We start from the raw sequence: 13,995 nt of genomic DNA on the forward strand, positions 1-13,995 counted from the left end.
AATACATATTTCGAGGAGCTAGCAAAATTGTGGTCAAAGGTATTATCAGTATTACATCAGCGCCCAAAAGTAGACTACGGTTGCGACTTCCCGTTTGACATGCGTGTTATTATTTGCTGTCCACCTTTGGGCTTCAGTCGGTAGCAGAAGCAAATGCAAATTCAATAATTATTAATAAAATATGCGGCACGAAGAAATCAATTTCCAAAATTCAATTACACAAAATATACACACAGCAATAAAGATATTAATTTGCATTGGAAGCGGTCGAAGGCAAGCAAAATGCTGCCGTTCGCATTCTTGTGCTGGTGCTGGTCCTGGTCCTGGATCTGGTTTTGGTCCTGTTACTTTACGAAATTTCAAAATTTGCAATTGTTGCCAACCAACCGCTTTGATCGCGGCAAGCTAACATAAATAAACATAAAGACAGAAATTAAATTAAAGACGCTCTTAAGCTGTAGACGCTAATCAAAATGTCAAAAATATCCACGTTGTCTGACGCCAGGGTTACAAGGGGGAATCGGTAGGGGGGAGTATATGGAGGAGCAGGTAGTTACTGAAGTGGTTGTGGAATATTTTAAAGCTGGGCCTTTTTTGTTGTCGCTAACGTGTTACAATTAATTGTATGAAAATACTCGCTGACAAGCCCGTCGTATACGTAATATGGGGTGTTTTTTCACGCAGATGACTAAAAGACAAATCAAAAATATAATGTGTGTCTTGTACTTTTACTATGAAGAGCATTCAAACTTATCTCAATGCCATACCATTATCAAAACTAGACACTTTTTAACTGGGCATTTGAGGGTTTGATTTAATTTTATTAAGATTAAGATTAAGATTAATTTACTGAAAATTATGCTTATTTATTTGCTTTGAGCAATGTTTTTGCTTATCGAACGATGGGCGGTCATAAGCTACGCTCACTTAACTTGTTTAAAGGTTAAACGATTACAATAAAGGAGACAGTGCCACACTTAACACATTATCGAAATTAAGTATACGACGTGGTTACCTTAAAGTCGGCTTTATTTATTTATTTATTGACTGGACGCAAACAGCGGCAAAGCGAAATGAATGGCCAAATTGACCTAAATACCTGTTCCTGTTCATACACCAGGACAAAAAACTTACATAAAACACATATATTTTTGTTTTTGTTTGCCTGTGCATACCCGAAATGATACTTACATATATATCAGTCAGAAGGCAAAGTGAAAAGGAAAAATAAGACGAAGGCGAAGACCAAAGTAAGCCTACAGCTGGCACTTGGCTACCTTTCGCAGTTTTACGACTTAATGACTCTGCTGGGATTAATATGACTAATGGTGCGGTGCTTTTCATTCGATACAGCTCCAATTTGAGTTCGAGTCATATATATATATATATATATATATATACATATATAGTGTGTGTATGTATGTGCTTTTGTGCAATTTGTCCAAATGGTGCACAAACACAGACATACACAGCTACACCTACAAATAATTATGGGTTCGGGTCGAGTTCTTTTGACTTCGCTTTGTGTGCTGACATGCTATTCTTATATAGGAAATATACATTATATTTGGACTACAAAAACCAAACTCTAAACGATATTGTAGAAATGGAATGACTATTTGCTTATACAGTTAGACATTTTTTTCAATACTACATAATCTAACTAAGTGATTAAAACTAAACACAATTATGTCGTACAGATTACTTTCATTGACCAAAGTCATACTTTGGCTCGCATAAACCCTTTGGCAATTCCGTTATTGCTGTCTGCTAGGCAACTGTTACTACATGAGCTAACGTTCCCAACACACGCCCAAAAAGTTTACCTAACATTCATTATCTTTACTCATTGAGCACCAACAACAAACTTGCTTATTGTCTGCCATTTTTGCGCATTTATCAACACTCATATGCTTTAGAGCGTTGCCAGCCAGTCAACTTCTTCAACATAACTTAAGCATCAATGTTATCACATGGACTTTATTAATTAATTCGCTTTCTTATCGTTTTTTGGGCAAACATTCTAATAGCTTACTGAACTTTCCTTATCTTACCTTGTTGCGCATGGAGCCCTAACTGACTTGCTTATTATCTCCTTTGTTTATTGCCCAACACTCGTATATGCCTTAAAGCGCTGCCAGCTAGACAACTTGTTCAACATAACCTAAACTTAAGGACATTTTAAGTATATACACTCAATGGCTTAACTACAGGAAATAAATACATACATATCAGCAAAAAAAAAAAAAAAAGGGAGCGGGAGATAGAAAGAAAGAGAGAGAGAGGGGGGGAGGGAGGGAGGGACAGGGCAAACTAAGGCAGCTTGAAATTTAAACACTCGACCCACAGCTAAAGTGGCCGTTTGACTGTCATTAGCCTGCACCACCAGCACCACTAGCACCAATAACAACAACAGTAATAACAAAAACTACAATAACAACAGCAGACAACACTTGATGGCAACAAAACAGTCTATCAAAGCGACTGAACGGCCACTTGGACAAGGGATCAGGTCAGTTGGAGTTGGACCTGGTGCTGGAGCACTGGCACGGGAGGTGTTGACTCCTATCTGTGGCATGCATCAGTCAGTCAGGAAAATTAATTAACAAGAAAATTGACACTTGAACATTTGACAGGACATGCTGACAGCAACAAAAAGGCAGGGTATAGAGGGCAGGGGGTCTATTAAAGATGGGGGCGGACCACTCGTAAAGTCAACAAGGTGACTGACTCGAGTTGAGTCCTTAGAGTCCGTTTTGCTCTCCACATGAATTGTTTTGTCATTGTTGTAGTTATTGCTATTGCGGCTTGCTCTTGGGCTTCTGTTTATACAGTGTTCACACACACCCACACACACCCACACACACAGCCACACACAAACGCATCAATGTGGTTACTGACCTGCCCACGAGTCAATCAGTTTCAAAAATAGTCAACTTCAAGCACAAAATTAACCACACACGAACAAGAAGCTGAACTTTTGCTTGCCATTTTTGTGGTCTATATGCGTGTGTGTGTTTGTATGTGTGTGTGTGTGTAGATAAATTAAATTTTAGTGTTGTTTGCGTATGGGTTTTTGGTTAATATTTTCATGTGTCCACTTTTTACAAGTGTTTTTATGTGTGTGTGTGGCTTTAGTGGTTTTAATCCTGCGACCCGTTCTGATATATGTCTCAATTAATTTTCCACATTTCTAAGAGTCACATTCGGATTGTTGGGATTTGTTGTGCTGTGCATTCGACATCATCAAAGTTCAGGCATTATAAATTACGCACAGGGTTTATCCGAATCAAATGCAACAACGACAAACAGTTTGTCGTCATGTTGAGTTTATTGCTGGCCATAAATTATAATTTATGATGTAAATCTCAACGAATTGTACATTCCAAGTGAGATTTTTTTTATTTAAAATTATGGGGAACTTACATCATCAAAAGAAAAAAACTATTTGGTATTTGGTTGAACTCAAATACAATACTTGTGTATATATTAAATTAATAGGTACAATAAATATTAAGAAAAGTGCACATCAGCCTGACCTGTAATACTATCTATACGATCAACTAGGAGATACACTTTACACATACATAACATTCTTTCGAGGTACAGGTTTCTATAAATTATATAATATATGTGTACATTTCAAAATAAAATGGGTACTCATGGTTTTATTGCATTTTTTTCTTTTTTCAAGGCTCTGCATTAAATTGTACATAGTTGAGCCATGAATATTGACACACGTTTGCAAAGATATTAAATGAAATTGAATATGAAATATTTGACCCGAGCAATGCCGAGTAGTTACAAGGCGATATACAATTGCCTTTTTGCCATTATATAATAGTAGTTTTCCTGCTTTCTTACTTGTTGAAAGCTTTAGTTATAATTCGTTTTCTTCTTTTCCTTTTCTCGACTCGCGTTCTCCGTTGCAACAGAAAGCTTCCGGTAATTTTGCGCCGTAAAATGTTTGCCACCAATATCCGTTGGGCTGTCGTCAACGTACTAATACCCCTGGCCCAAACCCATTGACGTTCTATATAAAAACGGTACATGAAAATTGTATAACCAGACTATTCTGCATAGTTGGCTGTGGCACCACGGAGTTTCCGTTGCATTTTGCAATTTGAATTGGCACATGCAAAACAGTTTTGCAACTGTATATGCTCTGGCTAATTAGTATGCAACACAAGCAACAGCAGCAACAGCAGCAGCTGGTAGAAACCAAGTAGAGCATAGAAAAATATATAATTCACTTGGCGAACATGGAGGAGGATGTTTATGCAACGATAAACTACAATGATAGCGAAGGCGGCAGTGGCAGTGGCAGCGAAGATGGCACCGAGGATGACGATAGCTGGAGCAGTCTAGAGAGGAGTGTGGAACAGCTGCAGCATTGGCTGATCTGGCAGCTGCCCGATCCGGCCAACTACAGTCAACACCAGCAGTTGGCCAATCGGAATCTCAGCAATGAGACCACAATGTCAACGTCGGCACCCAACAACCAAACGGAGCCATCACTCGATGCCAACAATTACTGGGCACTCCTGGCCCTTGTCCTGGTCGTTGGCACTGCGGCTGGCAATATTCTGGTCTGTCTGGCCATTGCCTGGGAGCGTCGATTGCAGAATGTGACCAACTATTTTCTCATGTCGCTGGCCATCACGGACTTAATGGTTGCCGTGCTCGTCATGCCACTGGGCATCCTAACGCTGGTTAAAGGTGAGTTACAACATATCTTTATTAAATATATATTTATTATTTAATAACGGAAGAATTCCGCCTTTTCCCCACTGGGATAAAATGTTAAAGGTTGTCTAACAGCTTGTTGGTATATTAAAATATGATATATTGTAATATTATTTTTACTTATCAAAAATGTGAAAATAGTGTTTTTTATTGAAAACATTGAATTGGAATTTTCACCTAGGATGAGTTTTAATTTTGGGAAATTGATTGAGAGATGGATTTTTGCATGGATTTTTTTTCATTTTATTATTATTATTATTGGGATGCTTCATCCACTGCAACCTGTTGAATCAAATGTGCCCCTAAGTCACTCATCAATCTTAATTCATGCACGAATGTGAAAATTGTTGTCGTGTTGAGGGTTTCTATGTACTCCGAATATAAAACATGTTTCCCTAGGGCACTACATTTTTTACTGGCTAATGCGACATGTTCTGCTATAAAAGCACATTATAGTATTCTTTCGCATTAAATATTAAAAAAAATATCGTTGTTTATTTATCGGCCTAAGAAGCTGACATTAAATCGGTCCACTATGTTTGCTCACTTTCGTTAAAGTGGCTGCTTTAAGAAAGGACTTCCTCTCTGATAATGCCATATCGTGTCTAACAATGCAGGCTAAATGCGCTTGCAATCAGCGTGGTCAGGCATAAGGCATTGTGCACAGTAAAGAGCAAGTCAGCGCATGTCCTTGGGGCATCCTTTCGGTATTGAAGACACGCACCCAGCTGCGATGCGTTTAATGAAGCTGCCTGTCAATGGATGCGCATTCGGAGCACGCCTCGTCAATTGCATTATAACCTAGCTATTTCGATCAAAGCAGCTAAACACAAAAACAAAAAGCAAACAAAAAGCAAACAAAAACCAAAACATTCACCTGGATAAACCGAATGAAAACCCTACGCAAACACTTGAAAGTAAAGGTGGTAGAGCGGGAGAAGAAGATGGGGCAGGGGCACACCGGGGTGCAGACAATTTAATAAGCGCGTCGCTTTTGTTGCACGCTTTCAGCCAGAGCTCTGAGTTGAGAACGCAGACAATAGACAGAGACAGCAGCAAAAAGAACAAACGGAAGTTTTCGTTTTTGGCTGCAGTGCAGCATAAAAATTGCATTAGACGTGGCAAACGAACGCTCCACTTTGAAGCCGCCGTTCAGGATGAGATACCTTGCCCCATCACCCCCAGTAGGGGTACAGAGAAGTTGCAATGGCAAAAGCTGTCTAAGGAGCAGCAGAAGCAGACACAGCAGCTGTTGCCACCCGTTGTTGACAGTTCTGTTTGTACGCTTTGGAAGCCATTATACACAAGCAGACATACACCAACACAAAGGCACACCTGCAGGCGGCACACACACACACACACACACAGACACACACACATTCACTTTGCCAAATGGCATTGCCAAAGCCATGCAGCAGTGTGGCTGCTACTGCTGCTGTGCAAACAAATGGCTGGCTGTTATATCAAGTGTGAAAAATACTGCATAAAGCTGAGAATAACAAAAAAATTCTCATAAAAAAGCCAAAAAATCAGGTTGGCACAACTGTCTTCAGCAGGTCGAAAATGAGATGCCCTTTTATCCAAGCTGCTTTCATCTAAATTGCATTAGTAATTTATTGCATTTTCCAATGGTAGACCGTAGTCTAATTTTCATAATTGTTAGTCTAAAAACTAAAATATTATTTGTATATACTCAAGAACGCTTTTACCGATGTCCGAACATATTTTAAAATAATATATTAGAAAAAAACTAAATGCACAAAAATACACAAAAATATTTCAAATAATTGGAGAGGTTGCTTTAGATATCTGGAATGTTTTTCATTCACGAACACATTATTCAAAATAGTAAGCTTTATGAACGCAGGTCAAAATGCTGATCAAGAATCTATTTATAAGCTTTAAGCTGCCTTACAAAATAATACTACCCTCCGCAAGGGTATTGCAAAAGGCTATGCGACTATTTTGGCAGTCAAAGCATGAGAATAAAGCAAAATGTTTAATTTGAGTGCAGTCTTTAGACCAGACCCTTTTTGCCAGGGTCGCAGCTGAGCTGCCGATAAGCAAACGGCAAAGAAATTTTGAATTACCCATAGAAGCATACATAAGTCAAAGTAAATGCTGTATTTGTAAAGAGCTCTAAAATGAGCATTTCTATGGGTAATTTAACGACTTTTTGTATGCAACTTGAGAGAGCCTGGCAACTGAATGGACTTCCCAAAGAGCAGGACACACTCGCACAAGCAGAATTGTTTTGAGCTCGTGGATAATTATGCGTTAATTATGTTCATTCATAAATCGACAGAAAGCGGCAATTAATTAATTTAACAATAAGTGCAATTAATGTACCGCATAAGGATGTCCCTTAGCAAATTGAATAATATGCATTGAATAATTTACTGAATTTCTCAAACACAAATTGTGGAAATATGAAAAATATGCCTCCAAGCCATCAGCTCAACATAAATTAAGTGAGAACGACAACAGCAACGCTTAATAAACCACAAAGAAGACCGCAAATCAGAAGTACAGCCACAAATAATAATAATCATAAAAAATATATACATACAAAAATGGACAAAGACCAGAACAAAAAAGAAAAAAATAATAAAAAATGTAAAAGAAATGAGACGCAAAAGAAATAAACAGCATAATTAATTGAGCGCAAATTGGCGACGTTGTGATTTTAGCCGCCAGGCGATGAAATTTAACAAGTGCAAAGGAAGCAGCAACTAAAGCATAAGCATAAGCAAAAGCTAATGCTGATAAGAGACAGAGAGGTGTTTAGCTGTGCTCGGGATTTGGATTGAAATAGGAGCCTGACAGCAGCAAAAACAGCAGCAGCCAAAACAACGACAAGACCAACCAAAAAGAGCAGTAGAAAATAGGATAAAAGCAAATTTATCATTTCAATGCTGTTTGTTGTTGTTCTTACTATTATTGTTGTTTTTGTTGTTGTTGTTGTTGTCAAAAAGCATTTTAAGCGCTTAAGCTGCGACACGCACACAGCCAGCCCATGGGGGGAGTATCGCATCATTGGTGTGAGGAGAGCACAGAGAGAGATAGAGACAGATGAGACTGCTTCGCTGGGGACAGCTTTAAACAAAAACAATTTTTGGGCATGTGTCGCAGCTCAATTGAGTTTATCAAGCAAAAAAGCTGTTCTGCAATTTCAATTCACAGCCAAATCGCCAACGGATATGCCGTAACCTGTTCACTTCAGTGCTGTTGAAAAACAGAGAAATCTATATCATATCCATTAGTTTTCGCAGTTTGGTTATGATTCTTATTTTAATACTTTGAAAATATACACAAATATATTATCCAAGATTTAATGAGTTTTCAAGAGTTCCATAATTTAAAATAATTTATAAATGGCACATATTAAAATATGTTCAATATTTTTATACTTTTCATTTTATTCACATTCTAAAAGTCGTATTTTTCAAGCGTTCACTGCAAATTTATGTTGCTTAAAAAAACGAGCATAACTTAAAAGATTCACCACATAAACTAAAACGAAAGTAATCTTATTGAAATGAAGTTGAAATTGATTTGTGGAGCTCAGTGGTTTTGATTAGGCACTCAGATTCATACACTTCATAGATAAACGAGCCGCAATGAGCCAATGCGAATTCTAATACCAAAACTTTCTGCAAAGTTTCTGCTTTGCTTAGCATTCGCCTGACTTTATCATAAATCTTTAAGCTACCCACCTGAACTAAACGGAGGAGGAGAAGTGGGAGCGGGGAATCTGCGACATGTCTACGCATTACAAATGGAGGCCACCCCAAAATGGCAGCTGTCGACTCGTGCCGAGCAGCCAATTAATTTTTGGGGCCAGCCCCAAAAAGTAGGCAACACAAGGCCCACAACTCGTAATGAAGTTCCTGCTGCTGTTGTTGTGCTTAAAGCACAATCATTGCGTACGGCTTAGGCAAGGGCAACAGCAAGAGCAAGAGCAAGAGCAGGGTGAGGTTGACTGAACCCTTTTTGAGAAAATCCTGTCGCAATTTTTTGTGTTTTTGGTCAGACGATGCGTGATTCCCCTTCACAGCAGCTGTCTAACATCCGCACATCAATCAACTGGCCCGAAAACTCTTGTCTCGTTTTCATTTTCAGCTTAATGCTGAAAAGTTGTAGTTTTCCATTTTACATTTTAGTTTTTCTCATTTTTATCTGTTTTCTTTTTTTTTTGTCTTAAAGACGTCGCTGTTTTGCATATGTTACCAGTGGGTGATGTACTCATTGCCCATGCAAAGTCCCTTTTAGCTGTTAAGTGTTTTGTGTCCGCTTACAAATGTAGTACTAAATCAGGCGGAAGAAGCCAGCCCAAGGTTGAACGTAGGGGACACTGAGTCGTGCAGGCATTAAATATTTCATTTAAACCTGTGCTGTCCGTGCTGCACTTGCTGGGGTAACAAATCGAGCAGCAGAAAGGATTCAGATTATCATTAAGATTAAGACATTTACCATGTGCAAAAATTCTGGGGTAATTTAGGCTATATTTCTGTTGGGGAGTCATTTCATTAAACACTCACGTTGGCAAATAAAATTAAAAGTCCATTGAAATATACATATATGATAGGAAAGAGAATTTAGAAGTGCAATTTTCATTAATCAGATATATTAAATGAAAAGCAAATGCATTATTCAGCAAAAATGCCATTTATTTTATTTAATAAATCCGTATTTTCTCTTGCCATTTACATAATGCCTCACTCACACTATTTATTTTTGCTTTGTGGCAGAAGTGCAGAATAAATAAATGTTATTGGTTGTTGCGAACTAAGTTTTAATAATTAATTGGCAAACAGCAGTCACAGCAACAATAAGTGAGAAGCTAAAATGTGTAAAGTGCAATGATAATAAAATTATGTGAATCCAACCTTTAGTTTAATAATAATTGTGTTGCTAACTTATCTAAATTGAAAATAGCTGCGGGGCCAACAAGTTTGTCGAGCAAGACACAGATATGGTTGTAGAGACAGCTACAGATGTAGAATATATATATATATCTTAATGTGGATGATGTCAAGTGAGAGAGAGACAGAGAGAGAGAACGGAGACAAATAAATTGACAAACAGCTGCCAGACATAGCAGAGCGCAAAATAAACAGCAAAACGGGAGACAAGTCAAGGCAGTTAAGCAACTGTCACACAGTGTAACAGAGGGGGGACATGGGGGTGGGAGTGCCGACAGAAGGCAGGACGTAAAACAACTGAAGCTCAACCACAAAACCAAGACCAGGACCAAGACCAAGACCAAGACCGAGACACTGTTTGGCTTACCTTGGCAGTCAATGTCAGAGCAATTGAGGAACGCCAGTTACACAGACACATTTACATCCGAGTAAACATGTACACATAGATATACATATATGTTTGTATGTGTGTGTGTGTGTGTATGTGTGTATATGCACATGTCTACATTTGTTGAAGACAGTCGACACACTTGTGTTTTACTTTGTGGCACCTGCATGCACGCCAAATGTCCAGGCTACAGATGAGTATGACTTAAATGGACTAACTGACTGACTGCGTGACTAACTGACTGAATGTGTGAGTGGGCGACTGTGTCACAAGCCCAAGATTATCGAGCACAGCACGCAGCTTGTATACCCTTATAATATAATCAGAAAAATAAAATGATTTAAAACTTAAAGTAAATTCAGCACTACTGCTGTACTCACATAAACTTTAAATCTCCAATTTGGAATACTTTTCAACTCAGTTGTCAGTCAGTAAATAATTTGTAAATATAATTAAGGTTTTACTCAGTCCATATAACTGTTGTCTGCTTACATAACATCTGCATTTTCTCAATTTATATATTTACATTAAACTTATTATATTCTATAAACACTTTTTACGCATTTAAATTTTGATGAACAAAATAAAATAATAATATTAGTTAGACTTTCAAACATGCAAAATGTACTACAATTCTAATTCGAGAAGTGCTCAAATTTCTGTGAAAATTCATTACATTTACAGACAAATATCTAGCTGTAGCTAAAGACTAAAGTCCAAGGCGTAAGATACAATTGCACTTAAGCAGATTGTATGCAACGTGTGTGTGTGTGTCCGTGTATGAATTGTGGCCCTGTTTCAAGGTCGTTGTAATTATTGGAATATCGATTGTTTTGCATGCGACTTGTGGGCGTTTTGTAGAATAGAATTGAACTTCTGTTTATATTTATTACTCATATACTCGTAATTTCCGCTACTTCCCTGTTTTCTTTTGTTGTATGTTATATGTTGTACTAATGAATTAATCGTTGCATTTTTAAGCTTGAACTCAATTTCATATTTCATGTGGCCAGAATGCAGTTGCACAATACCCACACACAGCCAACGAGCAGAGCAGCCAGAGCTAGTCAGCCGCTAACTGCCTCAAATGTGGCCGCAAGCTCATTTGTCGCTAAGTAAGTGGTGGCATGTAATTTATGTGGCATCCTGACATTGCAAAGAATGCGAAAGATTGCCCCAAGCCAGTCCGAGTTCGTGCCAACGTAAAGCCACTGCACTTAAAGCCAACTTTTATCTTGGCAGTGCACATCGCTGAAAAGTATGCTACACTTTTTCTTAAAAACATTTTTATTGTAGTCGCATTTGTCAACACAGTGAAAGCATCGGGGCCGTGGAGCCGGGCATGGTGGTGCAGGTGATGACTGTTTTGTTCGCATATTTATTGAATTATCAACTTTTTGTTTGGGTCGCACTCGCAGCTGCTATTCAAGCTGAGCGCCCAAAGGCAACGAGATAAAAATTAAATGAAGTAAATAATTTGATTTCAATCAATTGGCTAAGTACGAAGTGCACTAAAAGCAAACACGCTTAGGGGTCTGCTTATAAAAAAATGTATATGTGAAAGAAGTAGGAGGAGAAGCTTCTTTGGAGCAGCTTACTTCACACAGATCGGAGTTCAACTAAAGAAACGATTACAGCTCAAAAATTGAATTTAAATATATATCTATAAATATGTCTATGTCTATATATTTGTATTTGCTTACTCTACTAGGCTCTAATGAGTCCAGTATAATCTAATTGTATCTTATTTGTAAATGGATTCCTTTACCATATTTTGATATTTATACAGCCTTTAGAGAAGTTAATGGAAGGGGAGCCAGCTACAAATTTACACTTATTTAGATTGCATTAGCCAAATTGTGAATATTTTATTTGCAAATGGAATAAAAGTCAAATGTATATCGGTATAAATATGCTAAACAGTAGATATAGAGCTTTGCATTTTACAAAGCATTAAGTATACGACATGTGGGCCACAAACAAATTGTCGCACAGACAATCTGTCTGCAGGCGCTGCTTATGCTACTCTTGTTACTGGTGACGCTGCTGCTGCTGGTGCGTCTGGCAACACTTAAGTGACAGGATATTAAATGATAACAGGCAACAGAATAACGAGACCGGCAGAAATAACAATAGCAACAACAACAAAAGCGCCGAATAAAATGTGTAGAAAACTCAATTCTTGCCAGGCCAAGCAAAAACAGCTGCAAACAAGATTACAACGATGCCACCTGGCAGAGATATTCCGTAAGCTTGAAGGTGAGAAAAGAGGTTGAGGATTGGTGCTAGTCAATGTCAGCTTTGACAATTTAACGCTACTAATTGAGAGTCATGGCGGCGATAATTCCAATTTGTGCACGTTTCTGCGGGCATTCCTCAAAGCGATTGTTAAATATTTATAAGCAGCTTCTAAAATCCCCTCAAAAAAAAAATAATAAAAAAAATCATTCAACCTTCACCATACCCCTTCGTCGGTGTCGGCTTTCTAAAGAACGTGACTGGCATCGCATGCTGGCTGGCATATTATTATTTTTGTCAGCGTGCTTGGGCTGTCTATAATTATTTATGGCAGGCCAATTCGCGACTCACGAGCCGCACACAGAATCCACTAACTGAGCCAAAAGCATTATGCATACGCCCTGCGCGCACTTGTGTGTACGTGCGTGTGTGTGTGCGTGTGAGTGTCCGTGTGTGTGTGTGTGAGTGTGTGTGTGAGTGTGTGCGTTTCATCCAAGCACGTGTCGCTGTTGAGGTCGAGTTGCTTGTTGACAGTTGTCGCCGCTTGTCACGCAAATGTTGTAGCTTCTCATTTTTATATATTCTACACCCTGCACCTGTTACAAATTGATATCATTTTTCGCAACTCCTGACACAATAAATAATATTCTTTATTGGTCAGCATCAAAAGCTGAGTTTGTTATTCTGTCGTTTGTGTATATCCTACACAGAGCAGGTTTAGTTTTGTTGCTGATAACTCTGTATAAATATGAAATATTCATAAAAATATCGATTTGCGAGCACAGTTTTCTGACATATGAGCTAATCATGAATATTTAGTTATATTTTTGGTACGTGTAACTTCCTCAAAATTCACAAAATGGAAAAACACGTAAATTTCACAATAAAACCCGATGTATGTTTATAATTCTAAAATTTATTTGATAAGGCAAATATTTAAGTAGTTAAGATCATAATATCGCGGGGTATCTGTTAGTCGAGCACACTTGCGCACAATAATTTTTATCTTAAATTTTTTTCCGGGCTGTTTGGTTGTTTGTTTCCGGGCCGACTCACAAAAGAGAACAAGACGCAAATACAATATGACGTTTCATTTGAATTTGTCCTGCGTGGGCGTTGCTAAAAGTGAAATATGACTTGACAACGCGGCAATGCTGTCCAGTTGTTGCTGCTGCTGTTGCTGTTGTTATTGTTGCTAGTGCTATGCTAACTAGCTGAAGCCTTACACAGTCCTATATATATTTTCGGGATGGGAGGATGGGAGGCAATGTCGTTAATCAACTCAAAGAGTAAAACTGGACTTGCCGGCCTGTCAGTGTCAAAGTCTGATAAATGAAGTGCGCATTGCGGTATCTAAGACCAAAGCTTGAGGCACGAGTTTTGCCAGCTGCATTGAATGCGAATGCTTCTAGGATTGATCGACTGGCGTTGCGAGATTTCAGCTTGGGCGGAGCTCAGTGAACTGCTTTGATTATGATGAATGATTTTTTTGTTGCTTAGCGCTTATAAATGTTTTACAAAAGGATTTAAATAATTGCTGTCATAGTTTTGTGCAATTTCTCTGTATGAGATTTGGGAGACGGGCTCTAATAATCAATTACTCAGGCATAAACATGACTTCATATCTTGTGTCTCGCATAGAAAACTCGATTATTTTGGTACATCTTTTTGTTAATAGAAAAAAAATAATAATACAAT

At 38.2% G+C, this 13,995-nt stretch overlaps 1 protein-coding gene across 1 annotated transcript in view; it reads left to right on the top strand.

Annotated features, from left to right (window-relative positions):
* The first annotated feature begins 4,164 nt into the window (after nucleotides 1-4,164).
* LOC6567867 (dopamine D2-like receptor) overlaps nucleotides 4,165-13,995 on the top strand; it is a 31,905-nt gene continuing 22,074 nt past the window's right edge. The window contains exon 1 of the mRNA XM_001994047.2: nucleotides 4,165-4,719. Coding sequence (XP_001994083.2) covers nucleotides 4,263-4,719 — 457 coding nt within the window. The 5' untranslated portion in view covers nucleotides 4,165-4,262. The remainder of the gene's footprint in view (nucleotides 4,720-13,995) is intronic.

This window comes from Drosophila grimshawi, unplaced genomic scaffold (assembly GCF_018153295.1).
Source record: "Drosophila grimshawi isolate 15287-2541.00 unplaced genomic scaffold, ASM1815329v1 contig_311, whole genome shotgun sequence".
Taxonomy (NCBI): Eukaryota; Metazoa; Arthropoda; class Insecta; order Diptera; family Drosophilidae; genus Drosophila; species Drosophila grimshawi.